Source organism: Carassius auratus, chromosome 7 (assembly GCF_003368295.1).
Source record: "Carassius auratus strain Wakin chromosome 7, ASM336829v1, whole genome shotgun sequence".
NCBI lineage: Eukaryota > Metazoa > Chordata > Actinopteri > Cypriniformes > Cyprinidae > Carassius > Carassius auratus.
The window spans coordinates 12,259,048-12,286,887 of NC_039249.1; the positions used below are offsets into that span (position 1 = coordinate 12,259,048).

Sequence of the window (27,840 nt, forward strand, 5' to 3'; positions counted from 1 at the left end):
AACAGGAAAAAAGCCTAATGTTTTATTGAAGTGTATCCCCGTAGCCTCCAGATTGATGCAATATTTATGCAACATTCATCGCCCACACGTTCACTGTCTCATTTCCCCTTGACTTTCAAGCTCTTTCTCTCTTGTGCTGTTGATTTATCTCCTCTTTTCTCTCTCTCATCTGCCAGTGGAGGATGAGGCATGTTGGCAGCAGAAATGACAGTAAAGGAGTAGTTGTGCTCATGATGCTCAGCCAGAAAGAGATGAGAGCAGTTCAAAGGATCATAACCCCAGTCAGGTGAAAGAAGGTAGACAGAGAGGGAGAGACAGAAAAAGCTGAATGGGATCAGAATACTCACACACTATCAGAATCAAAATGAGTGTCTATAGATGGAGATATTTTTCCTCTTCCTAACCTTCTCTCTTTTATTTATCTCTGTTTATACTGCATGTTCGTTATACAGTACAATTGATTAAACCTAAATAGACTATTTGAAAAGAAAACACACTTATGAAAATGATAAAAGTATATAGCCAATAACACTAAACTAAAATCAAAATAATAAAAGATCAAGATAATTCTAAATATTTATAAATTGTATATAAATAACACTAAAATGGTGCCATTTAGTTCCAGTCTACGAAAATATAATTTTACTGCAAAATTATATAATATTATTTAGAACAATCATATTCTTTATATATTTTCCTTCTTCAAAAAACATTGTTAGTGCACTTTCAATATCTTGCCATTTTCATGATGTGTTGTTGTTGAGGAAATCAAAATACCCTTTTATCATTAACATTTTCCCGTATGAGTTTATCAATGTTGTACAATAAAAACACATTGTATGCTACCCGGTCAGTCCACTTTGCCAGCTGCTGTTCTCCCTGCTGTCATAATATGGCAGGTTGATAAACTGAGGTCTTAGGCTGCATTTGTTGTGAGATTCTGACAATGAATCTAGTGTCAGTGATGAATCACACAACTATAACAATATGACATTTATTAAAAGTAATGACTGCTTATGTTGAACAACGACTAACATATCTTATTGGATACAAATAGGCATTTTTCTTATCCTGTTGAGAAATGTCAATGCATAAAATAAGTAATTTTCTTTTTATGGCTTTCAGTGTACAGTAATAGTTATTTAACCCATATTTGCATGTCCTATGATTTGCTATTTGTATGTATGTGTGCAGGGGGAGATGTTGCTGCATTCCGGGTTTGTTTGTGTTTGTGTACAAAGAGCACACATGCCATACATGGCATGCAGACCTTGTGTTTGGTTGTTTATATGTTTTTGCCTGTTTTAATGGATTTAAATTTTTTTTTTTACCTTCATGCCTTTTTGCTGCTCCCGTGTGTGACGACCCCTGTACTGTCCTGAACATCTTCCAGAGGGTACAGAAGGCAGCCAAAATCAAGAAAAAGGCGGTGTGTAAAAAAAATAAAGAGCGAGAGAGAGAGAGAAGAACATGCCTTTTTTTAACCATCTACTCCATGTCTGTGTTCATCATCTGTGTCGCTTTCATTCGTTCTGGTGATACCATGTGAAATGAAGCTTTAGATCCGGCTGTCTTGGATCTGTGAGGACCTCTTCAATTCTAACTACCTATTGGCAAACCAGCCACTTCTGGACTGCAACTGAGTTAAATAAACCTTAAAGATATGGAGTCAAAAAATTTTTTGCACAGACTGCACTTTTAACCTTCTATAAAACACAGCTATAGTCATCCGTGTGTCCCGCCATTTCTTATTGCTGTAACACAAAACAAAAGCAAGAATCTGAGCAGACATGCACTGACAGGTAAATGATTGGCACTCTGAGACAGCCTGACAGCTGGTTAAGTGTTGCCATTGTGTCTTTTTACTTACCCGTCTGTCTTTGCATCACCCTGCACTCACTGCACCGAATGGGTCTCGCTCTTTTTTATCTTTCACTCACTCTCTAGTGTCAATCATCTCATTACTTCAAACCTCTGCATGGCTTCTACTTATCACAGGGGGCTGTAAACCCAGTGATTATTTGTCTCTTGGCCTGATTAACTCACTGTGTTTCTCGGTTATAGGCTTTGAAGTTTTTTTTTTTATGTTTTGATTGTGCGACTCACTTAGTCAACGTTGCCCAGCATTAATCAATTATTAATTAGACAGGCTATTGACAAACAATGCAGTTTCACATTTCCAATCCATATGTTCTGAGCATACCATATTGTTTCCCATTTGGGCTATTAATGATGCAATTTACAAAGGTTAAGCATAGCCCTCCCATGTGTACAAGCTTATGCTAGCGCATGATTTATGAATTCACATTTAAAATTCTTTCATTAAGGGTTTTGAGAGGTTGTGACTTTTCTTCAGGTCTTCTCATGACCCATTGTAAGTTATGGCATGGTGACCTCTTGGAGGTCGGGGGTAGTTTTTCATATTTTTGTTCTTGTTTTTGACTTTATTGTCAGCAGAGTCCAGAGGGAGACGTTCAGACTTTGACAGAGGTGGATCTTTTCATCTCAACTCAAAGGATCAAAGTGCTCAATGCAGACACCCAGGTGAGTTCATGCGGCTGCCTAGTGATGCGGATTTCAAAAAAAAAAAAAAGAAAAAAAAAAAGGTAAGAATAAATAAAAACACATTAAGCCATTAACTGACAGCTGAACTAATGGTTAAGCATAAGCAGATATGAACAAATAAGCCCCAAATAAGCTAACAAATAAGGCCCAAAGTGGTTTAATATGCCTGCTGCTTATTTTCTTCATTTATATGTAAAGTCAATAAAAATATTGTTAATATGTTCTGTTATACTATGCATGCTCTCTACTGTTCTTTTATATATATTTAAGTGAAAAACGCATTATAGTGCCATCCCAAAGGGACACAATATCACTTTCACAGAACTGCCAAACTCAATCCAAGCAGAAAGCCATCTTCAAGAAACGGCTAAAAACACATATTTTCCATCTACACTTGACTCTCTAACACTAGCATTTGGGGATGTAACGATTAACTGTGAGACAGTTGAAAATCGATTAAAATATGTGACGATTCAAATCGGTTGAGATGCTAAACAAATTGTGATTCAGTTAGGGATTGGTAAATACACTATATTTAATTATTTTTTTTAGCAGATGCTTTTATCCAAAGCAACTTACAAATGAGGACAATAGAAAGCAATCAAAACCAACAAAAGAGCAATAATATGCTATATATAAATAGTATATAAATATATAAAAGTGCTATAATAGTATATTATGATAGTGTTATATTTCAATTTCAAAAAGAAACGTGCAGCATTTTGTCCAAGCAAAGATAAAAGGACACACTTAATTTATATATATTTATATATTTTTATTGTGAATCGAATCGAACCATGAGTTGAGTGCATTATTTTCAACTATAGCATTATATTTCTATTATATCTACCTTTCTTTATATATATATATATATATATATATATATATATATATATATATATATAAAACACTAACAAACTTGACCCTCTTACACTTGCGCTCTCTATTCCATTTTTATTCTAACTTCATATTTTCTTCTTATTTAAAATAAAAAGACCTAACACTAGCGTTCTCTATTCTTTTTCTATTCTACCTACTTGTTTTCTTTTTATTTATTTATCCTTGCCGTGTGTACTGCGTGAGGCTAACTGAGACTTGTCATAGCACTTACATATTATTGCTCTTTTGTTGGTTTTGATTGCTTCAGTTGCTCTTATTGGTAAAGAGTCTGCTAAATGACTAAAAGTAAAAATATACTGTCGTTGGTATTGAGGCAGAATGCCCAAAATCTGAATTCTCATAGAGAATTGGGTATACATTATAAATTATAAATCTTCCTTGGAGGAAAGGAGATAATTCATATTTGGTTTGGTGAAATATTTATGCAAAGAGAATGCTCAGATGTTATATATTACATAACCTTTTTTTTACATAACTGACAAAACACGTAATGTGTGTGTGTAGAGAGAAGAGATGTGCATATGATCAGGCTTGTAGACAGTTGTTAGTGATGGAGAGCTTAATGATGGTTATAGGCTTTGTGCTTAATCTCCAGCTGCACATTTTACACATGCTGTATAGTCAACAGCTCCCCCTTTTCCACACTAGTGTTACTGTAAGCATAAGATAGGAAGAGCTACATGCTGTTTTAATGGTACATTTAGTATCCTGGTACGGAGTAACATCGCTGTGTGAGTGTTGCTGAGTGAACAGCAGTGAGTGGGCAGGCTGGCACGGACATTTCGTTATATGCTGCAATGCAGTGTCAGTCCTTGCCCTGCCTGTCACATCTCACCGTGAGTCTGTATTGGCTGTTACAGATTCATTACAGTGCCTTCAAGCTTGTATTGATATTCCTCAGACATTCAAAGTACCCTGCAAGACTGAAACTTTTAGACTGAATTCAGCCCAATCTGCTTGGCACACAGAATCCATTCAAACTTTACTTATTAAAATGTACTGTTAAATTTTTCATAATAACTTACAATGATAGAATATTCAGCATTCAAAATATAACTGACAGTGATGCCATCATTGTAAGATTTGCATATAAATTGCAATCGTTTTTTTATTGCATATGATATTATGATTCAGCTTTTCTTTCATGCTTCTGATAAACCATATTACCTTTACATTGACTAGTAGACTTGTAAGGGACTACTTGGCTGCATGTAAATATAGCTAATGACTGTGTGGATTCTAGTGCACAGTCAACTGAAAACGAAACATGATGACAAAGCATCTCAGATGCAGCATTTCAGTGACACAAAGTAAAAGCCGAAACCATAACCTTAACCTCAAACACTGTTCTTTTCACTCGTATTTTCATAATGTAACCTGTGTGTTATTATCGAATAGAAAAGGAAGCTTTTTCAGCACTGTGTATCTGCAAACCGCATATAAAATATATGCATTAAGTTCCTAGAATTGATAGATTGAGCTTCTTAGGTCTTTGAAGTAAACATGTCACATATTATGCTCCTATAGATTAAAGAAGAGCTGCAGCAAAATGAAATTCCCACACATGACCTTTGTGTGCATTGAATCGAGATGCTGCATGAATTTCCTGTGCCCTGGATCATGAATTCTTCCAGCTCTCTGATGATTTATTACCTTTTTGTTTGTATATGAAATAGAGTGCATGTCATTTCTTGTGCTGCTCATTCAGACCCATGGAATATCGAATGTAGTACAATCAGAACAGCATCTTAGTTATTTTAGCGAGTGCAATTTTAAGGTCATCTTCCCTTTACTAAGCAAGGATGGCTGTAACTTTACTGTTTAAAGATCTGGGTTAACCCAAGCCTTTAAATTTGTAGCTTGAAACAGATCTTCCTGAAGGAGATTCATGAATAAGAAACCCACTGTGTATTCTAAACCCTAGGTTGCATCTGGAGGCTGTCCCCAAGAAAATAAAATGTAAGCCCATTTGGAAGAAAATCGGTGAAATGATAACTAAGCTGCTCAGTGGGATTAAAACACAGCCTTAACTCTAGTCTGGTGTAAAGTGCTGGGAGGTGTTGCCACAGAAGGCTAAGAAATAATTGTGGTGACTCTCGTTTGTTTTATAGGAGACCATGATGGATAATGCTTTGCGTACCATCTCATACATCGCCGACATTGGGAACATTGTGGTTCTGATGGCAAGACGGCGCATGCCACGCACCGCCTCACAGGACTGCATTGAGACGACCCCTGGAGCCCCCGAGGCCAAGAAACAGTACAAAATGATATGCCACGTATTTGAGTCCGAGGATGTAAGTGTGAATCGTTTTGTTTCCTTTTTCTTATCTATATGCACACCAGTCCAAAGTTTGGACCAAAAATAAATTGTACAGAAAATATGACTTTCTTTTATAGAACTAAATTGAAACTTTTTTTAGTTGTTATTTATTTGATCAATTATTTATTTGTTTTTCATATATAAATTGGAAAATATGTTGAAGGAAAAACAGAGTACATGTGATCAGCATACATGGGAACAATTTTAATAACTTGAGTGTTAATCTAATATGTAAAACTGTCCCAAAAATTTTTTTGTATATATATATATATATACACTACTGCTTAAAAGTTTGCTTTCAGTACAATATATATTTTTAAAGATATCTTTTATGCTCACCAAGGCTGCATTCATTTGATCAAAATACAGTAAAAACAGTACTATTGTGAAATATTATTACAATTTATAATAACTGTTTTGTAATTTAATTATGTCATTTATTCATATGATGGTAAAGCTGAATTCTCAGCAGACATTACTTACAGTGTCACATGATCCTTCAGAAATTATTCTAACATGCAAATTTGGTGCTCAAGCAGGCTAACATTTCTTATAATTAATGTTGAAAACAGTCATGCTGCTTAATATTTTTGTGAATACTAAAATACATTTCCTTCAGGATTCTGTGATGAATAGAAAGTTTACTTGAACAGCATTTATTGAAATAGAAATCATTTGTAATATTACAAATGTCTCTGCTGTCCTGATTAATTTGCTGCATTCTTGCTGAATTAAAGTATTAATTTCTTTAAAAATGACTGACCTCAAACTTCTGAACAGTAGTGTATACATAGCATGTGAGCTATTATTCAGCTGAAGCTCAGGTTCAGATTCACCTGAGGTTCAAAGAATAGCCTCAAAAGTAACCCTGGCTTCAGCTTTACATAATTCTGTTCTAATGGACCTACTTTTCTCTCCTCTACAACACTCTCCTCTGCATTGCAGTTGTTCCTCACTCATGCTGTCTAATTACACTCTTTGATGTTTTAGTCAATGAGTGTGTGTGCATGTATGTGTGTGCGCGCCCACAAATGAGTCATTTATAGAGCCTTTATTATATCCTAAATCTGTTTTTCATATCACATCTCAGTTATCTACTTAGCAGTGTCACACAATTTATCATGTCATATAAGTTGTTATCATCCTAAATTTTGATAACTTTGCTTTGTTCCTCCTTTGGGGCCCATATAAATCAGTCAGTTCTCTGGCAGTCTGATCACTGCCAGTCTGATTTTTCTTTGTGACTGATATAGATGCTCAACTCTGAAGCAGCCGTGTTTCCTGTGAAAATCAAAGCCAGCACACATGTTGGGATGTTTCATTATTAATGGCATGACCCCTACCTGTGCGCACGTCGCCTGTGGGGTACTGTCAAATCAGAAAACAGCTACAATCATTAGCAAAGGGAGTGAACCTTTTTTCCACTGCGCCTCTTTAGCATTCTAGTGCAGACAGACTGGTATAATAGCCTTAATCCAGCAACTTTTCTGCTTCCATGGAAGATTATTCACTAAGATTTGAATAAGGTTGCAGTGCTTGAAATAGGCCAGTGTATTCACATTTCTCAGTGAGCACTATACTGTAGCACCAGCGTCTCACAGTGTCTTCAAAGAGGACAGCTGGCGGTTACGGAAACCGTTCCAAAACCTAAATCTGTTCTAGAGTGAGAAATCAATGGACAATAATACACTATGAGTGAGAAGATTCACAGAATATCAAATCAATGAAGTGAAAAAATGACACAGTGTTCATCTGCTGCATTGATTTGTGGTATATAAATGTTTTTCAGGTATTGCCAAAAGCATATAAGCTTTTATTTACAACTAATGTGCTTCTAGGCCAGATGAGAGCTGGTTCTCTGATTGAGCCTGGTTTCTCCTGAGGTTTTTTTCAACTGATGGAGTTTTGGTTCCTTGTCATTGTTGCCTTGCTCAGCTGGGGCTCAAAATAATATTGATTTGACTACAATGACACTATAAAACTTAGACCGATATGAGCTGGATAATAACACTGCTGTCTTCTTTAGAGCTGCTTTATAGCAGCATTGGATTGGTTTCTTAACTGATTAACTTTGCAACATCAAAACTGACTTGAACTGAATAATAACACTATTGTCTTCTTTAAAGTTGCTTAATAGCTGTATTGAGTTTGTTGAATTTTCACCATTGACACTGTTAATGAAATTCAGCATCAGTGCTGAACTAAACTGGGCTGAATAATCGCAATTTGGTAATCTTTAGAGCTGCTTTATCGAATTGGTTTCAGATTAACTTTGCAACTTAACACTGTTATTTTGATAAACTTAATCAACATTGAACTGACTTGAGCTAATGACACTTTTGTCTTAAGAGCTGCCTTATGGATCAAAATGAACTGGTTTCGTAACTGATGAATTTTGCAGCATTGACACTGCTATTTTCTGTATTACTTTGAAGCTGTTTTAAAAAAATCTATATTGCATAAAGATAAATGTCACTTGACTTGCTTATGTCTTTAAAAGGCTCATAATTAAATATATCTGTACTGATTTAGTTCTGATTATATATAGCATGTAACCAATTTGTAATTAATGGCAAATGTATACCAAAAAAAATATTTTTGTGGTTGTTTCACCTGGTTTTCTTCTCCAACATATGCAGGCCCAGCTCATAGCACAGTCCATTGGTCAGGCATTCAGCGTGGCCTACCAGGAATTCCTCAGAGCCAATGGAATCAACCCAGAGGACCTGAGCCAGAAAGAGTACAGCGACATCATCAACACACAGGAGATGTACAATGATGACCTCATCCACTTCTCAAACTCTGACAACTGCAAAGAGGTCAGCAGCCAGACTCTTTCGAATCTATTGAGTGTTGTCTTTGTGTTAGAACACAGCTGACCCAGCACACTGATGTGTTTCTGGTCAATACAAGGGGGATTACTAGAAACCAGTGGGACGGTTATGACGGACAGCAGTACTTTCGTTTGTTGAAAAAAAAAAAACACACACATACCATAAAAACCACTGGTAATTTTTGAGCTAGTTTCTAAAGCATCCGTTGATCTCAGGTACCCAAACATTTTTATTGTATCCATTTTTTCACTTTCCAAACCTGTATAAATGGTGAACCCAAAAGAAGAATTTTGAAGATTGCTGGTAATCAGTTGGTGGTTGCCACTGAGTTCCATCATAGGAAAAAAAATACTACATAAGAACATAAGAATATAAGAACATAAGAAAGCAACTCATACAGGTTTGGAACAACATGAGGGTTGAGTATATGATGACAGAATTTTCATTTTTGGGTGAACTAACCCTTTAACATAGTGTTGTGTTTATAGTCAGTGGTGGCTGGTGCTTTTCAGAAGTGCGAAAGCACAGATGTCACTTGATAGAAATTGTGTACTCAGATCATTTTAGGTGTCTTGTCTGTGATGTTGAAATGGAACAGAATGCTCCAGTATGCAAAATAGTCAATTAAATGCTCCAAAAAAGATTTCAAATCTCTCTCTGAGCTCAAATGCTGTCAGTCACGTAAATCACAGTTTCAGTTAATGAGAGTTTGTTGCAAAGACTCGCCCATATAAGAGCTCAGCCAATTGTCATATTAAGAAGAAATGTTTCTTGAGCACCAAATCAGCATATTAAAATGATTTCTGAAAAATTTGCCATCACAGAAATACATTAAATTTTTTAATGCATATAAAAAAAGAGAAAACTGTTATACGTTTTACAAAATTTCTGTTTTCGCTGTATTTTTGAGTCAATAAATGGAGTGGTGAGCATAAGTGACTTAAATATATATATATATTAAAAAAACTTTTACATGGAAGTGTCTAGGTTATTTGAACAATAATCAATGTCACTGCCATATTTTAATCGGTGGACCAGTGCACCAAATAACTGAATTTTTAATTTCCATGGTTGCTCTCTATAACACATAAAGGTGAAGATTGTGCTATTTTGAGCCCCCATGCTGTCAGTCTCATTTCAAATTGTTTCCTTGATTGCTTTGTTCTTTTATGGCCTTTTATTGGCAATCAACCCCAATCCCTTGCCTATACCTCTGTCTGACTCTCTCCATCTCTCTCCTCCATCAGTTGCAACTGGAGAAGCAGAAGGGGGAGATTCTGGGCATAGTTATTGTGGAGTCTGGCTGGGGCTCCATTCTGCCCACCGTCATCCTGGCAAACATGATGAATGGAGGCCCTGCCGCCCGTTCTGGAAAGCTCAGCATCGGTGACCAGATCATGTCAATCAACAACACCAGCCTGGTGGGGCTTCCTCTCGCCACCTGTCAGGGAATCATCAAGGTGTGCATAGGGTTGGGCTGACACAGTGCGCAGTGGGCCGAATCTTGGCTCAGCCATGAGTCCATCTGTGTTATTCTGAGTAGCTGGTTATTAAGGGTCTGTGGTTCAGGGCTGCTGAACCACCACAGGGCAATCAATAAATTGGTCACAAAGGCAATGCAATCTTCATCTCCTATTGTTATGATCCCAGTGTAATAATACAGTGCAGATGAGATCGCACTGAGTAATATAATCACATGTATGTTTTGTATATCTCCATCAGGGTCTGAAGAATCAGGTGCAGGTGAAGCTAAACATCGTGAGCTGCCCTCCTGTTACCACAGTTCTCATTAAGAGGCCAGACCTCAAATACCAGCTGGGTTTTAGCGTGCAGAATGGCATTGTGAGTATGGAGAAACTGGAAGTCTGAAATGAAGTATTGACATCTCATTGTTACTAACTTTTTTTTTGTGCTCCTCAGATCTGTAGTCTAATGCGAGGAGGGATCGCAGAGAGAGGAGGTGTGCGGGTCGGTCATCGTATTATTGAGATAAATGGCCAAAGTGTTGTGGCCACAGCGCATGAGAAAATCGTCCAGGCTCTCTCCAATTCTGTCGGCGAGGTAAGCCCTATATAATACAGTATATTCTACCATTTGAAAGTTTGATGCTTTTTTTATGTTTCCATCAAGGATGCATTATCTGAAAAAAAAATACAGTACAAATAGTAATGTTATAAATTATTATAATTGATATATCTGTTTTCTATTTTAATATAATGCAGTAAATGTGGCAAAAAAAAAAAAAAAATATATATATATATATATATATATATATATATATATATATATATATATATATATATATATATATATATATATATAACAAAGCTGAATTTTTAGTAGCCATTACTCCAGTTTTGAGCATAAATTGATCCTTCAGGAATCATTTTAATGTGCTGATTTGGTGTTTATAAAGCATATCTTATTATTATCAATGTTGAAAACAGTTGTGCCACTTAATACTTTTGTTGAAACCATTATTTGGGATTCTTTGAGGAGTAGAAAATTCAACATTAGATGAACTGGAGATCCCCCAATTCGCCGGTATCGAGGTGATGTCTCCGTTCCCTCCTTCAGGGAACGAGGGTTACATACGTAACCGAGACGTTTAGTGGAATAATACACACCGGTAGTATATTAATGCTATTTATGCTTTTTAGTAAAAAAAGATCTTTCTTTGTTCTGGAACAGATCCACATGAAGACTATGCCAGCTGCCATGTTTAGACTCTTGACTGGTCAGGAGACTCCTATGTATATATGATCTGAGAAGGACTTCTGCTGAGATACACAACTCTGGGCACTGGGAAATGTCTGAATGCAGCAGTCACCTTTCTCCTTTTATCTTCACCAAAAATAACTCCCATCACTCTTGCTGTCTGCTAACGTTACTTAAGAGATATGGTGTGTCATTACTGCATCGTGTGGATTCTTTTTGATTTGCCACGTCTGCCCTTGGGTGTGTGCATAGTCAGATGAAAATGAGTCGATGCATCTCAAGTCCTTTCTGCGTAACGGAAGGGGGGCTTTGTACATTTGATTTGGATGCTACTCTGTTTACATTTATTTACAATTACATACATGTGGACTTGGTGGAGAGATGCAAGTTTGTTTTGTAAATATGTAATCGTTATATCAATATCAGAAAGGAATGGAAAAGCCAGAGTGAGAAGTCCAGACAGGAGAAGCCCAAAACATCAAGCGACCATTCCAGAATTTTTGTTTCGGTTGTTATTTTTTTTTATAAATGTAATATATTGGATATTATACTTGATCCAGTTGTCATTGAATTTGACATTTTTTCAAATCAAATGCACACCGAATCCGTACACGTCCCTTACATATAAATAACTGAACTTACTGCAGTAAATGTGGCAAATAATTATGTGGCATGACACTTTAAAAAAATAAATATGCTCAATAAGTACATACATAATACATACTCCAGACTCATCGTACTTTGAAAGACTGACTAGTATCAGCAGGGACTTTATCAACAAAGGAGAATCGTTTCACATCGCCAGCCTTCATTAATGGATAAATGTCATCTAGTGGGCATTAAAGACTGAGCAAATTTTGAGAGTAGTTTCTTTTTTTTTTTTTTTTACATACAAGCAAGTGAATCTTTTGTAAAATGCCATATGTAAACAATTTCTGGACTTCTCCCATGCTGTAATAATCAAAACATTCTCTTGCCATGCTGTAAATGAAGTTTGTTTCAAACACAAAAGTTTATTTTTTACGTGTGCTTTTTTGTGTATGCCCAGCTGCAACTCATTTGAGTCGGTGGTGAATGTAATAGTGTTGTTAATAGTGTGTCCACTTCCTTAAGCAGTATTAGAATGTCTGTACATAAACGTTTACCTTGTTTAGTACTGTGTCCATGTAGGAATCACTGTCATTCCCATTGTATCTTTGTGAGGCTTTGGCCTTAGGAAAATAAGACACTGTGACCAAAAGCCTTACCACCGCGTAAGAAAGCTTTTGAAAATTGTAATAAAAAAAAAAAGAGACATGAAACAGCCAATAATACATGAACATGTATACCTGTCTGCATGCATCTTAAAATGACACTATGGCAAAATAACAATAAAGTGTAATATAAGCCCTTCATATTGTTTTACCTTTGATTCCCTGGCGATTTATTTTGGGAACTAAAGAATTGCATGAAGCCTGAGTGGGTCATACAACCTGGAAGCTTGAGTCAAAATCTATGCCAACTGCTTCTAACAGTGGCCAGCTTCCAGAACTTTAAAATAGCTCCCTCATCGCATATTATGGACCTAACGAGCACAGATTTGATCTCACAGTTGGATATCAGTTCAGCCAGCTCACATTTCTCGGACTGACATAGTCATGGTAAGAATAAGAAAAAAAACACCCAATAAAGAAACTGCTTTATCTGATCTTAGGAGAGATTAGAGGGACATTGCCAAGCTTTATAGCAAGATAGAGGCTATTCATCACGAGTGTGTGTGAGAGCAACAATCATTCTCCAATTTTGAAGATCACTGCTCCCCCTAGAGGTTATTAAAATACACTACAGTCTTTTTCATAAACACTGAAGAATCAAATAAGGAAACAAAAACATGATAAGCATAATTAAACCTAGTCAAAGAGCTATATACTGTGCTTTAAGGTTACTTCAAGTATGAGATATCATTTGTAAAGATTAGCTGTTTATAAACAAGATTGACATTAGTAAACTCTAAAACTAAAAGCTATTATAAGAGGACAATATTTAAAAAATCAAAACTGGAAGCAGGAAGTCTGCCCCCATCTCTTTAGCCTTGGCAAGCAGATCAGAGTATAGATCTAAAATAAATAAACACATACATAAAGTTCAGTTTATACATATATTAATTCCCTTTCACATAACACTGGATGCATGACTTATTACTTGTGAAGCACCCGTGGATTTAGCCACCAATAAATACCAGCCCAACTGGTCCTATGTTAATAAAAACAAACACATATACAGTCTATTTTTTGCTATATACAGCAGTCACACATCCCAAAAGACATGTTACGGAGATGACATTCTGCAAATAAAGCATACTATCAGTGATTTTAAATTAGCAAGCACCAACTGTTTTACCATCCTGACACACTAAGTAACCAATCAGTGTAATGATCTCTGACTTCATGTCCATTGCAGCCATGAAGTCAGAGATCATAATACTGATTGGCTAGTTAATGTGTAACAGTTGCACAAACATGTGTAATCATTATAGACGACTGACCTGCACCACAAATAAACACTGAGCTTCAAAGAATGACTCCTGCAAGCATGAATGCCCACTGACAAGAGTAAGATCAGGGCTCCCTCCTCATAGGTCAAGTTATCATGAAGTCTGCACACACACAGTCACATATATGTTTAAAAGGCACACAATTATATTTTTCATCCAGTAATAGTGATCTGACTGGTAGCAGCAGTTTGCATTGTGTTTGTGCAGAGGTTTGCATCGTCTGGCGTAGTGGCACAGAAGAAAACGCTGGGAGACAGATTGTAGTGTCCAGATTTAAAGAACTCATCTATTTCTCGTGTAACTCCAGGCTCAACGGCAACCCTTGTCTCCTGTTGAATACAAACATTAAACCAGAAACATGTACATGTATTCAAAAGTACGGTTGTTCTTAGCGTAATTAATTATACTGCAGAGAGAACTAACCTTCTTTGAGGTGCCCCAGAACCATGGGCTGCTTCACCACAAAGTCCCCAATGCGGCCGTTCTGCCAATAGTGCACGTCTGATCCACAGATGGGAGAAGGGTATTCCTGCACAACCGGAGGCTGCAGTTACAGGACCGCAATTCTGTGGCCGCAGCTTTAGGACCCTAGTATTTTTGTTACAGCGCCACCTACTGTACTGAATCAACACTAATTAAAGATGGACGACGTGGACAGCAATCAGAGCGCATCTGAAGTAACACCTCTTCAATAAAGATCCAGCACATTAATGAATTAACATTAATGTATACATGCTTATCACGCTCTAGTGGAAAATGTATAGTGACTATACCATTTGGTCCCGATTCCGGAATGGAACGCTATTCCTATTAAAATTAAAGCAAATCTGCAATTATAACCTGCAATCAGAGTTAAAATCTTCAGCTAAAATTCATTAAAAATTACACAGTCTGAGCTTTCCTTTAAAGTGCACGAACACAGATAGGTTGTCTTTGTCCACTTTATTCACACACTCACACAACGGTTCTGTAGCGTATCACGAGTGCGCTCACTCACGCGCACTGACGACGGTGTTGTGCTATCCATATCAAGTCAATCAAAACTGCGCGCTGGACAAGACGCAGTTTGGATAAAATTATGAAAAATGCTGTGCATTTCAGAAGTGCCCTTAATCTAATGATAATAAAAAATTAAGTAAAATAAAACAAACCTCAATAATGCGTAAATAAAAGTTATTCACTGATTTAGATGACCAGTTTTGCACGTACCATTTAAATTATTTTATGCAAAAGGATATAGTGTACTACTTGCACAATTGCCTCAGAGTTCAACTTATTATGGTTAAATTTACATAGATAACAAATACAGAGAAAAAAAAACCCATAATGAAATACTTAAACTTAAAGTAACTATTCAGACAAACTCAAGTATCATTGCATCATAAATGTTTGGTAAAGCTTCTTTGTTTGTCAACAAGCTTAAGGTAAGTAAATTGTAAAAATGACCATGTTCATTATATAAAAAAACTGCAATCTGACAATGTTGCATAAAATTCCATTTTAATACTCTTCATGATTATATAATAACAAAAGTTTGGTTTAATAACACTTTTCTAATGTAAAATGCTACCTATTCATTAAATTATAATGCATCTGCAATTATAAATAATTGGATCCACTGTGAACAAGTATCATCTTAATTCCTATGACTTTTGTACCGGAGGTTACTCGCTAAATTAACTGGATCAAATAAATTTATTCAAGTCACTGTAGCTAGGCAATAATCAGGAGTGGATCTAAGAGTTGATCTCATGGGTTTTGATCCTTCTTGTCACATTTTATCATGACTTTAACCCCTAGTCCCTGGCGGGTGGTTTCAAAGGCTTCCACAGCCTGCTCCAGTGAGAAACGGTGAGTGACCAGGGGCTTGACATTCACCTTCTTAGATGCCAACATAGAAATGGCCACCGGCCAGCTGGAAAAAAAACAAAAATGCAAGAACATGAATAAAGGTGTGCAAAGGAGTAAAATCATATTTTGAAATACACAATCACAATAAAACTTTTTTTTTTTTTATCTACCTTGTACTCAAACTCCTGAAACAACCATTTGTAAATCCCAAGCCCAAATGATCCTACTTACGTGTTACAGTAGCGGAATACACCTCTGATGTCAACTTCTCTGACAGCTGCATTGAGAAGAGGTATGGTGGTCATCTCAGCACCAAGCCCAACTAGCACCACCACTCCTCCAGAACGGGTGGCCTAGACACAAGCACCATCATCAGCACAAAATAAGGCTAGTAGTATGACTTAATATTTGTCTAAAACATACATAGATGGCTGTTTGAATGCTGCTCTGCACTCCAGTGCATTCTATGCTGATCTGAGGCATGGAACCAAGCATTCCCTCCACTTTTTTGGCCATCTCCTTTGGTTCATCCTCTTTCTTCACAGGAAGCACGAAGTCTGCCCCCAACTCTTTAGCCTTGATGAGCCGATCAGAAGACAAATCTACAAATACAGATAAAAAAGATAGACTTTATAAGTGCAATTTATACATATATAGTTCTCTTTTATACCTATATACATTACCGCTTATTATTACTTGTGAAGCACCCATGGCTTTGGCCGCCAACAAAGACACCAGCCCAATTGGTCCTATGTTGATAAAAACAAACACATATACAGTTTACTTTTTGCTACAACCACTCACACTTCCAAAAAACCATGTTATGCAGATGTGATATTAGCTGACTGAGCAACAACTGTTTTGCAGTCCTGCCACGCTGTAGAAAAGTGACAGTAGCCAAGAAGTCAGAGGTCATTACACTGATTGGCTAGTTAATGTGTAACAGTAGCATAAACATCAATCATTAGAAAAGACTGACCTGCACCACAGACAAACACTGAGCTTCCAAGAGTGACTCCTGCCCTCCTGCAGGCATGAATGCCCACTGACAAGGGTTCGATCAGGGCTCCCTCCTCATAGGTCACATTATCAGGAAGCCTGCACACAAACACACAGCCACATGCATGATTATTATGCAAATAAATAAAATAAAATAAAATGAAAGAGCTATGGACTTTCTCTCATTATATAAACCATCCAGTAATAGTGATCTGACTTGTAGCAGAAGTTTGCATTGTGTTTGTAGTATCTGCAGAGGTTTCCATCGTCTGGAGGAGTGGCACAGAAGAAAATGCTGGGAGACAGATTGTAGTGTCCAGATTTAAAGAACTCATCTACTTCACGAGGAACTCCAGGCTCAACGGCAACTCTGTCTCCTGTTGAATACAAACAAATGAAACAAAAACTCACTTAACCGGAGTTTAACTAACATGATATTAAAAACTAAGCCAAATCCAGAGAGAACTAGCCTGCTTTGAGATGCGTCACCGCAGAGCCCACTTTGACCACACGACCAGAGGCTTCATGTCCCAGAACCATGGGCTGCTTCACCACAAAGTCCCCAATGCGACCGTTCTGCCAATAGTGCACGTCTGATCCACAGATGCCCACAGAGTGCATCTGAAGTAACACCTCTTCAATAGATAAGCCCGAGAAATAAAGAATAAATATGAATATTTGCAATGCATTTGGAAATATTACTAAGAAACAAATCTATACCACTTGGTCCTGGTTCCGGAATGGGACGCTGCTCCTGTTAAAATGCACAAAAATCAGCAATTATAAATCACAAGTGCAATCTGAGTTCAAGGGTTGCACGAACTTCACCCAAAATGCATAAAAAGTCATACCAATCTTAGATCTCCTTTCGAGTGCAGGACCACGGTGAGGTTGTCTTTATCCATTTTATTCACTTATACACGTACAGACCAAACTCCAGAAACCTATGCAACCCTCCTCGCCCGCTTTCGCTCATATAAGCAACAGCAAGCACTGACTGATGTCGCTCACGGCCAGCCCACTTCCTGTCCTCTGGGAAGTAATTCAAGACCATCAAAACTGCGCTCTGTGCAGTCTGTACAAAAACATACAGAGAACTGCGATCAAAGATAAAAAACATCCCTAAAGAATAACCAAAAAAAAAAAGTATAAAAAGCGCTGGATTGTCCCCTTTAAGCGCCGGATTGTCCAAAGACTCGCGTTAATTTAAAGACTGATGAATGTCACCATTCTGCGTACAAGAGCCATTCCAGAAATGCCGGAAGTTGTATGTAACCATGGTGATGACGACAAAGCTAGCTTCTCTATGCAATACTGTCTGAATTTCTGGTATATCGTGTTTTTATTAAATTAAATAAAATGAGCGGGGATGAAATGGTGCTGGAATGTCTTAACAAACAACAGGAAAGTCTGAACATGAGTCATCGGGGTCTAGTTGTTTTGCCACCTGGTGTTTCGAGACTTGTTGCATTGAAAAAACTCTTTCTGAACAACAATCAGCTCATTTTACCACCAGACGAGGTAAGCCATATCCTCAAACGTAATGTTTTTAAAAGTAGATACTCAAAAAAAAATTAAAAAAAAAGTATAATAACATATATAATAATGTCGAACACATTGTTTACTGTAAGCAGAAATCATGTCTAAAACAGTGTTTGCATTCACTGTAAGATTCTGCATCTGGAAAAGCTTGAGGAACTGACACTGGATAGAAACCAGCTGACCATGCTTCCTAGTAACATTGGTTTACTGAAACACCTGAGTTACCTGGGTGTAAACCACAACCCATTATCTGGTCTCCCAGAAGCCATAGGTGACCTGAGACAGCTGAGAGAGCTCTGGGCTGTAGGATGTGGTCTTTTCTCTATACCATCATCTATTGGTGAACTGAAGAGGTTAGAGAAACTTGGGCTCCATAATAACAAAATTACACACCTGCCGTCGCAATTTGGGGGTCTCAGCAGTTTGCAGTGGTTAAACTTGGCGGATAATAAACTTGAAGACCTCACAGATGATGTTAATCACTTAGGGTCACTGGTCTTCATGAACCTGGACAAGAACTGTTTGACACACATCCCTACTGCACTGACAGGTTAGAAGTTTTACTATTTAATTTTACTTTACTATTTATGGCATGAAAACAGTTTCAAGGAGACGGCTGGTGACAGCTGGCTGTAAGAAGCCGTTGTACCCATGATCTATCACTTTGCTCTCATTAGACATACTAATGTTTATAAGGGCTAATAGTTACTCTTTCACTGTCATTATTCTTCTAATGGTTATTAGGGATCATTCCCTGTTTGTTCCTGCTGGTGCTCATCTGAAATTCTTTTCTGTTCTGTTAATTTTGCTGTCACACCTATTTCCAGACATGGCAAATCTGCAGATCCTGTCTGTTAAATTTAACAGCATCAGATCACTGGAAGATTATTTAATCCCTGGTTTCAGCAGACTTTTAAAACTTGACCTCAGAGAAAATATTTTAATGGACAGACCAGCTCACTGGAAGGTAATTAACCATCAACAGAAAATAAACATAGACACAGTTTTGTTTTGAACTACGTGACTTTAATGATATTACTACTGTTATTCTCTGTAACCTGTCATATCACCTTTGCTCACATACAGGGACTGGATTTTATATTGCTGGGAAATGTCTGATACGCTGAGGAAGATTCATATGAGATGAGTAGGAACGGAAAATAAGCATCCATTTGGGCAAAGAAACATATAAACAAAGACAATCAACTTCTTACGTGGAGCATATTATATTACATTTCTTTGTGACAATGACGAGGTGTCACGTCATTAGATCTCGAAACGTTATGGCCATGGAGGGAGGGATGAAAATCATAAAGGTCCCCTGAATACTTCTTCATTTGGTCAATATAAACATATCCTGCAAAAGATTAAACAATAAATGGTTTCCAAATTTGAGAACATACATTATGGGTCAAAGTATGTTTGGTGTTAGTTTTTTAATTAAATACCTGAGATCATGTTGTTCACGGGATATTTCCACATGTCATTACAAGAACACACCTTGTTTGGCGATGCAGCGGTCTCGTAATCATCCTGGCTAATAGATAACACGAACATGAAGATAACATGAGGTTAAACCATGCTTTTATGAAGATAAAGTGCTGTGGTAATGAAAATAATAGTTAGACCTTATTTGTATAGTAAACAGAACTACATTAAAAAATTATGTGTTTAAAAATGAAAATTCACTACAATAAATGTATGCATTCTGCCAATAACTATAAAGAATTAAAACATGATAAAAATACAAAGAATTAAATGCATACCTGTTCTTCTCTCTCACTGGATGATGTTCAGTCACATCAGACAGACTGTCTTCAGACACTTCAGTATATATCTGATCTTCACACATCACCTTTAATAGATCGAGAAGCTAACAAATGCCAGAGAGGAATAACTTGACACTGCGTTAACAGACGGCATGTTCATACCTGTTCATCAGTTTCCCAAATGAACCTTCCGATTAGCGTTCTCATTTCTAAAGAGAAAAATTTGAACAGTAATCAGGCATTCAATATCATTAAATGTAAAAACTACTCATTCTTTACATAGGAACATGTCACTAAAAATAATATCATGATCATGGTTTACCATTCTGGACAGAGTCGGGGGGCAGAACATAGTGGCCAATAGGCACAGATGTTACACTCTGCCGGGATTTACATGCTGACAGGAAGTTGCTGTGGAAAACCCTTGCTTTGTTTTTTACATAATCCTCACTTTCATATATCCTAAAACGTAAACAGAAATTAGGTAAACCTTTGTGGCAAATGTTTTCAGGCATTTCAATGGGTACAGAAGATTTAGATTAAGTACATTCTATAGGCTGGTTTCTTTAGTATTCACTAGTATGACCAAATCGCCCTCAAACAAGAACTGGACTGTAAACTAAACCCACCTTTCAGTGTCTTCAGAGGAGGCATCAGCACTGAAGAGGTAACCGGCCGTTTTCCAGGAAGAAAGAGCTCCTCCTTCAGAAACTATAAATATAAACTATATAAGCTATGTCACATATAAACAGATATAAGATGATATATTTCCAAATATTCATTAACAGTGTCTTTATCACTTTACTTAAGTTGTAGTAGCATTTAAGGTTATAGACAAATAGTCAACATCTCACCCCAGAAGTTGGTTACCCCTTTTCCAACACTGTCGGAGAACCATGCCGTTTTGCCTTTAAACATGCTTATGTTAAGGTGTTTGTCACTTCAGTTTGTACATAAACTATTTGAATGTCTTGATGCTAATTATCCTTCAGCAAAGGTGAGGACACACCAAACGTTGGCTATAGCTACTTATTTTTGAGCTATGTTCATATAACGTTACCAGTTCTCAATGTTATTCAAGACATAAATCATTAAAGAATTCCGTAAACACGTGAATAGTAACGGAGAACAGTTAGGAAAATTAACACGGAAGAATTATAATGTTTTGACGCTATAACGGACAAGCGTAGATTAACTACATAGATAACACATCGCCTCAGGCCTGATCGAGCAATGTCCGATTCTTAAGTGAATCGTGCTTGTGAGTCGAATCTTTTCACTGAACTGAACCTACTCAAAACCCGATCTGAACGATTCGTTCTGAATCTGAATCTGTTGAGTCAACAACTCTCGAACCGAGAAACTAGCGTACTTCATCCGAGGGAGCAGACTGTTGGAGCATTAGAAGTGAAGTGGGGATTTATCTAATACGTAAATGTCTTTATTAATGTAATCGTAAAAATAAAAAAGTAATAGCCGTATGCACCTGCATTTTACATTTTAGAGCAGTATCTGTCAGGGCCCACGTGATGACGTAGTTGCGTTATGACGTGAAGGAATCACCGAATCATTTTTAAACGATTATTTGAAAGGATTTGTGCAGAAGTGAGGACTTTCCATCATCATTATTTACACACGGTATGATTTGTTGTTAATTCACGAAATATTGAAGTACTACTAAAAGTACAGTTAATAGCTTATTGCAACTGCTTGTTTTCATTAAAAAATAAAAATAAGCAAACAAAGTAACTAACACGAACGTCTCTGTTCTTTTTCTTTTATATATATCATTGTCCTCATTTGGTCACTTTGGATAAGATGTAAATGTAATGTAACAATTATATATATATATTGTTGTTGTTGCTGTTAACATAAATTATTCTTAGGAGACGTCATATTGCGATGTTATACGGAAAGTTTTATTTTTTATTTTTTTTGCTTTCGGTGTCACAAATGTCCAATAACATATCGTTGTTTTGTCGTGATTGAAGATCGCAGGAGACTAGTTTGTACCCGAAGTAGAACGGAGTAGAATGGGGTAGTGTAATACATGCTCCTGTCCACTAGATGGTGCCAGAACAGCGTAATTTAAGAGAGAGGAGTCTGTAGTCACACCGCTGATGGAAGGAATCGCAAGAACATGTTTCTGCCCTCTAATCAACCGGAGTTGATTCAACCCAAGGGTACAAATTGCTGAAGTTGCGTTTGCTATTAATCGTGTTTGGCTTTTCAGTTTGGTACTTAATTACATGTCAGATATGATTTAGGTACGCGGAGGTTCTTTGTTTATTTCCCACGTGTCTGCTATTTCGTTTTAAACTGACTGAGAGTTTATGTTGGCACACGTGCTTTTACTAAAGATAAACACATTTATTATGTTCTCTCATGTGATTCTTTAATAATATGTCATATCTTGACGGCCAGTTTTTTCATACTGTCACTTATGACATGGCCAAAGTATACAGAGCCAAAGTGGCCTCTATATCTCCATTTGTATCCACAGTTTAGAGAGAAAGATGGTACCTGACCTAGTGAAGATTATTTTCTAAAAATGTGTTGATCTTGCACTATAAATCAAAAGCAGTACAAAAATGAAACTTCACCTCAAGACTGCATTAATCACCATCGCATTTATTGAAAACAAATGCATGCTCTTCTGGTTTTATGGTGATCTATTCCTGTTTTGGGAAACACAACATTGGGATTAGTGGTGCTAATCCTGCTTTTGTAGAGATTGTGGAAGTGTGTCATTTGATGCTTATATCAACATGAAGTTTGCGCACAGATCAGTAATTTATATGGAGTTGGCTACTGTTGGCACACACTAAAGCTAAATTGCTTCCTGTTTTAAGTAGACAGTACTATTGTGTAGTCTTGTGTTTTAAGTTTCCAGAAGACCATTAGAAAAAGACATGTGTAGTAGTTGAATAATGTGATATCTAATTGTGGATTCCTGCTGAGATGAGATTCTTCTGTCGCAATGGTTACCATTGGTTCACCACAAATAAAAGAGTTTTAAATGCACATAAATGGGTTTTGGCACCCTCGTGACTGACACAGGAGAGAAGAAATTGGTGAATAAAGTCATTATTTTAGTTTTCCTCAGGATTATTTCAAAGTTTAAAAGAACAACTTTTATTTGAAAGTATACAATATTTTTCGGATTATAAGTTGCACTTTTTTTTTTTCATAGTTTGGCTGGTCCAGCGACTTATAGTCAGGTGCGACTTATTTATCAAAATTAATTTGTCATGAACCAAGAGAAAACATTACCGTCTCCAGCCGCGAAGGGCGCTCTATGCTGCTCAGTGCTCCTGTAGTCTACACTGAAAACATAGAGCGCCCTCTCGCGGCTGTAGACGGTAATGTTTTCTCTTTGTTCTTGGTTCTAAATGCAACATATAGTCCAGTGTGACTCATATGTTTTTTTTTTTCTCATGACGTTTTTTTGGACTGATGCGACTTATACTTAGGTGCGACTTATAGTCCGAAAAATACAGTATATTTTGTAACAACACTATGTTGAAGTCTCTACTGTCACCATTGGTCAATTTAATGCATTCTTGCTGAATAGAACTTAGATTTGTTTCCTATATTAATGACCCCAAACTTATGTGTGCAGTTTTGTATCTAAGGATCAAATTATATATAATATGAATAGTATTTAATCCTGATATAGGTTACTATACAATGATACTAAGATGCGATTTAAATCTCTCAACCTATAAAACTCTGTGTTTTCATCCATTATCCAAATAAGCATCTTAAACAAATGTAAAAGGCTTAAAATCAGTGAGCAGCTGAAGATGCGATAACATTTAAAACTGATTTGCCTCACTACAGTGACAGCAATTACAAATACTCTGCATATTCTGTAAATGTGTTCGATTAAATCTGGCAAAGGACAAACAATCCCAATTATATCTGCATTTTATGGTTCAGTGCTCCATGTTTTTTGTGATTTTCCACAATCTGTGTTATTTTAAGAGACAGGCCATCAGCATCATCGCCTTTTGCTTTTCTTTTTTCTGCCAGAGGGAGCAGACAGAATAATTTTTCTTCCTACTTAGCATGTACTTAAATATATTTTCTATTATAATGACATAACTTTATAGTTTAATGTAGCACTTTTAAATGTAATAAGGCATAATCTAGAAAGACATTACTTCTTTGCAAGTCTATTCTTGGCTAAGAGGGGTAAACTGAAGTACACCCATCAGAGAGGACAAAGACTTCAAAGCAGAACTACCGTCTTTTCTTTTCATTGACTGACAGAACCCTGACAGCAAAATCTAAAATTAGAGCGGGGATGATTAAAAAAGAATCACATCTACTAAAACTTCATAACCCTCATACACTTGAATTTTTAGCTGTAGTGAAGCTGTGGGGCGTTGGAACAAGAAACAAACTTTTGCAAGAGGTACAAAGAACATTTTGCTGAGACTACTGTATGCATAAAACATTACAAGCATATACAACGGGACAGACAGAGAGAGTTACAGATGCACTGATTTTAAACAGAATTCATCTTGCAGGATATGGCAGCTATGTTTTTACTCATGCTGTTTAAATGGAGGAGATGAATAGTTCAAGATTCTGGAATGACAAATGTTGTTATGAATGTAGTGATGTCATTAATGTTTTCTTTTTCGTTGTAAGCAATGTAAGCAAGTCATCATTATTACGTGGTATTCTGCACATCATGTTACGTACAGTAGGTTCAAAAAGTAAAAGTAAAACAGAATTTATTAGAATTAATACATATGTTTTTGTTTTGGGTATCTAGCATTAAAATGGCTTTCTTGGCATCTAACAGTAGCATTGAGAAGAGAATGTAGAATAGACCGGTCAAGGTGAGGCCTAGAGTATTTGTCATCATATAATTGTCATACAAACAATGCAATATTTTCTTGTTGTTTATTGAAAAAGAGCTGATATAATAAATCTGTATTGTTTTGTTTTGAAAATTAAATTAAAACATTGTTGAATGCCTGATTACAAGGGAGATAAATAAAAATAGTGGTCTTAAAAACAAATGTAAATTTTAAAAGAATAGTTTTATAAAATTGTACAAACAGAAAGGAATACTATGAATACAACAGTTTAAAGTTAAATGTATTAATGATAAATTTACTATAAACACGCAGCTTCACAATGCATTAATTGATGGACTAGAGTTGTGTGGATTATTGTGATGTTTTTATCAGTTATTTGCACTCTCATTCTGGCGGCACCCATTCACTGGAGATGATCCATTGGAGATTAAGTGATAAAAATGCTAAATGCTTCCACATCTGTGAACTCATCTGTATCTTAGATGTCCTCAGGGTGAGTAAATTTTTTTTTCTTTTTCTGAATTATTGCTTTAAAATAGGCAGAAACATTTTAATATCCAATATTGGCTGATAAATATCTAAAAATCTAGAAAAGTACAATATGCCGTTCAACCAAAAAGCAACTTTGCTATGTGTTTTATATAGATAATAAAGGGAATATTTAAACAGTCTGTAGATTTTACTTGATTAATTTCATGTTTTCTTGTAGCCATGCAGTAGTGCATTTATTCAGTTTCTTTTAATGCCTGCCAAATTGTGTATGATCACATTACATTTTACCACTGTGCATTACATTACTGTTCATAATATAGCCCACACATGCTTATTGGATCGGCGGAGTGGTCCACATGGACAGATGAAAGGCGAGAGGATGATGGGGAGTGTGGGGGATTAGTATGCGGATGTCCTGTGAGCTCTGATTGTTCTGAAGCACCAGACCCTGCTGCACTGTGACTGTTCAGTGCTGAGATCCAAGACCAAGCTTTTTTAAAGCAGCTGTGAGCAGCCTCAGATTTCACTTTGCCATGTTGCCTTCGTCACAAGGCCTGTCACATTGCTCTTTGTTTGTGGCCAGAGCTTGGTGTCAATTTGCAAATGGCACAACCACCCCCTAGTGTGGATTTTATTGTTTGTTTGGTGTGATAAAGTTGACATTATCATTCTGTTTTAGTTAGCGTGTTCAGTGGCTCTTTATATGAGTAGACTCACAGCCAATCAGCCTCTTTGTTTCAAATGTAAATGTAATGTCTTGTTCGGCTCGGCTAATGACTTCAAAGGGTCCTTTTTCATGGCAGGTGTCTCTGCATTAAGGCAATTGGAGGATTCTTGTGTGTGTGTGTGTGTGTGCCCCCCTTTCCCAGCATCACGTTTGAAGTGTCATCACCTGCCTTCCCTTTCAGTGTAATTTTGCTTGAATCCAACTCTCTCAGTAGAGATAAATGAAATAAATGTTCTTTTAAAAGCCGTTATTAGAGTGTGAAGATGAGAGTTATTCTAAAACATTCTCAGTTCGTATCATTTGGGGTCATTTTATTTTTTATTTTTCTCTAAGCTTCTAATGCTCAACAACAGCATTTATTTAATAAAAAAGGAAAGAAAAATACAGTAAAATCGTAAAATACTCTTACAAAAAAAAAAAAAATCAGCATCCAAATTAAGAATCACACTTTATGTGAGAATACCTTTTTTTGAATTTTACTTTTATTTGCACTGCATTCATTGTTGTTGTGAGAAACCAAAATGCAAACAGGCAGCTGCTGTGTACTATTTGCAGCAACATGTCCTGCTACTTGCTACAGTAGTTATTGCACCTGAGGATCTGAGAGCCCTTGTCAGGTCTGGTGCAGATGGTGGGAGGACCTCTGGCCAGCTGGTTTGGTGAGTAAGTGGGACAGTTTGAACTTTACATCTTCAGCCATCAAGCAAATGAGGTAACTGCAATTTTGTGATCACAAAGCATTATACCCCTTTTCAAATCAGGTATGTTTGTGTGTTGAGCAAATCTAAAAGCTTCAACCTCTGGTAACAAAACATGGCTATTAGCATTTTTTAATGTTACATTTACGATATTAGATTATTTTGCCATTGTGTAAATCCTCGTCTTTCAGGCAGCTAGTGCTCTGTCAGATTGTTTATCTCTATCTCCTTTCTCTCAGTTCGTGCTCAAGTGTAGGGTCTGTTTCATTTTGGCCGTACTAAACAGCCACAGTCTTGTCCAAACATACACCAAACACTTTTCTGCTCAATTCATGTTGTTGCTTTAATCTGGTTCTTACTGTATATGGTGCTCTGGGTTCCAGCGCTTTGATCTCACATCATCCCTTCAACAGTTTCAGACTGCCAGCTCTAACTTACTGTAGAAGTCCAAAGAGCTCTCCATTTGTCAGTATCTCTGTTTACATAGACACATGTTTGTTCCCAGTGTTTGGGTTTAGAGCATACTTAAAGACTCTTAAAAAGATCCAGGAGTACAAGAAGATGCATAATTTAGTCTTTGTTTTACCATGAGCTAAACACTTGCATAATTATTTTGCCTGCCCTAAATTCGTTGAACAAAACATTGCATAGAAAATAATCTCTCATTATGATAATCTGTCCAGGTTGACTGTTGACTGCTGCATTAGTTTAGAAACATTTTTAGGATATATTCCTGAAAAATTGACAGTAGCTTTCCCGGCCGGTAAATAACACAAACTGGACTTTTATATTTACAACACGAAGGAACATCCACATATGAGTGTAGATGCACAGGAGTTCTCGTTCTCCAGCTTGTTTAATAATTCTAGCTGTTGAATTATTAGATATAAAGAAAGTAAACCGTATATGAAAAAACATTATAGTATTTGCCTATTATTAGAAAACTTACTCTGTTACTAACGTAACCTCGGTTCCCTGAAATACGGGAACGAGTACTGCGTCGAAGACGCATATGGGAAAAAGCCCTTTTTTCTCCTGAACTGAAGCCTTATTC

General features: G+C 36.7%; 4 protein-coding genes and 1 long non-coding RNA gene across 11 annotated transcripts in view; 2 read left to right on the forward strand and 3 right to left on the reverse strand.

Moving 5' to 3' along the window:
* The window catches only part of apba2b (amyloid beta (A4) precursor protein-binding, family A, member 2b), an 81,956-nt gene extending 69,222 nt beyond the window's left edge, over positions 1-12,734 (forward strand). For 5 of the 7 annotated variants that reach the window (XM_026267352.1, XM_026267355.1, XM_026267358.1 and 2 more), the window contains 8 exons: positions 1,394-1,429; positions 2,458-2,544; positions 5,577-5,762; positions 8,428-8,607; positions 9,870-10,082; positions 10,345-10,464; positions 10,543-10,683; positions 11,314-12,734. In XM_026267352.1, the coding sequence (XP_026123137.1) occupies positions 1,394-1,429; positions 2,458-2,544; positions 5,577-5,762; positions 8,428-8,607; positions 9,870-10,082; positions 10,345-10,464; positions 10,543-10,683; positions 11,314-11,385 (1,035 nt within the window). In that variant the 3' untranslated portion in view covers positions 11,386-12,734. Of the gene's footprint in view, positions 1-1,393; positions 1,430-2,454; positions 2,545-5,576; positions 5,763-8,427; positions 8,608-9,869; positions 10,083-10,344; positions 10,465-10,542; positions 10,684-11,313 lie in introns of all 7 variants that reach the window. The other 2 variants (XM_026267356.1, XM_026267357.1) reach the window with 2 other exon arrangements.
* LOC113105948 (uncharacterized) lies at positions 12,030-14,415 on the reverse strand. The gene is made up of 2 exons (XR_003292420.1): positions 14,297-14,415; positions 12,030-14,202 (listed from the first exon to the last, which is right to left on the reverse strand). It is a non-coding gene; the product is annotated as an uncharacterized LOC113105948 (long non-coding RNA).
* A 941-nt stretch (positions 14,416-15,356) lies between these two features.
* Positions 15,357-17,752, reverse strand: sord (sorbitol dehydrogenase). The gene is made up of 9 exons (XM_026267360.1): positions 17,575-17,752; positions 17,444-17,477; positions 17,194-17,358; positions 16,941-17,100; positions 16,704-16,822; positions 16,408-16,473; positions 16,148-16,326; positions 15,956-16,077; positions 15,357-15,788 (listed from the first exon to the last, which is right to left on the reverse strand). The coding sequence occupies exons 1-9, from the start codon at positions 17,626-17,628 to the stop codon at positions 15,623-15,625; spliced, it is 1,065 nt and encodes a 354-aa protein (XP_026123145.1). The 5' UTR covers positions 17,629-17,752; the 3' UTR covers positions 15,357-15,622.
* A 133-nt stretch (positions 17,753-17,885) lies between these two features.
* Positions 17,886-19,486, forward strand: si:dkey-1h4.4 (plant intracellular Ras-group-related LRR protein 3). The gene is made up of 4 exons (XM_026267361.1): positions 17,886-18,244; positions 18,395-18,815; positions 19,093-19,232; positions 19,352-19,486. The coding sequence occupies exons 1-4, from the start codon at positions 18,083-18,085 to the stop codon at positions 19,382-19,384; spliced, it is 756 nt and encodes a 251-aa protein (XP_026123146.1). The 5' UTR covers positions 17,886-18,082; the 3' UTR covers positions 19,385-19,486.
* On the reverse strand, positions 19,457-21,307 carry terb2 (telomere repeat binding bouquet formation protein 2). Its single transcript, XM_026267362.1, has 7 exons — positions 20,889-21,307; positions 20,664-20,745; positions 20,357-20,496; positions 20,197-20,243; positions 20,032-20,120; positions 19,714-19,802; positions 19,457-19,622 (listed from the first exon to the last, which is right to left on the reverse strand). Exons 1-7 carry the CDS (start codon positions 20,950-20,952, stop codon positions 19,495-19,497), a joined length of 639 nt encoding a protein of 212 aa, XP_026123147.1. The 5' UTR covers positions 20,953-21,307; the 3' UTR covers positions 19,457-19,494.
* Positions 21,308-27,840: the final 6,533 nt, after the last annotated feature.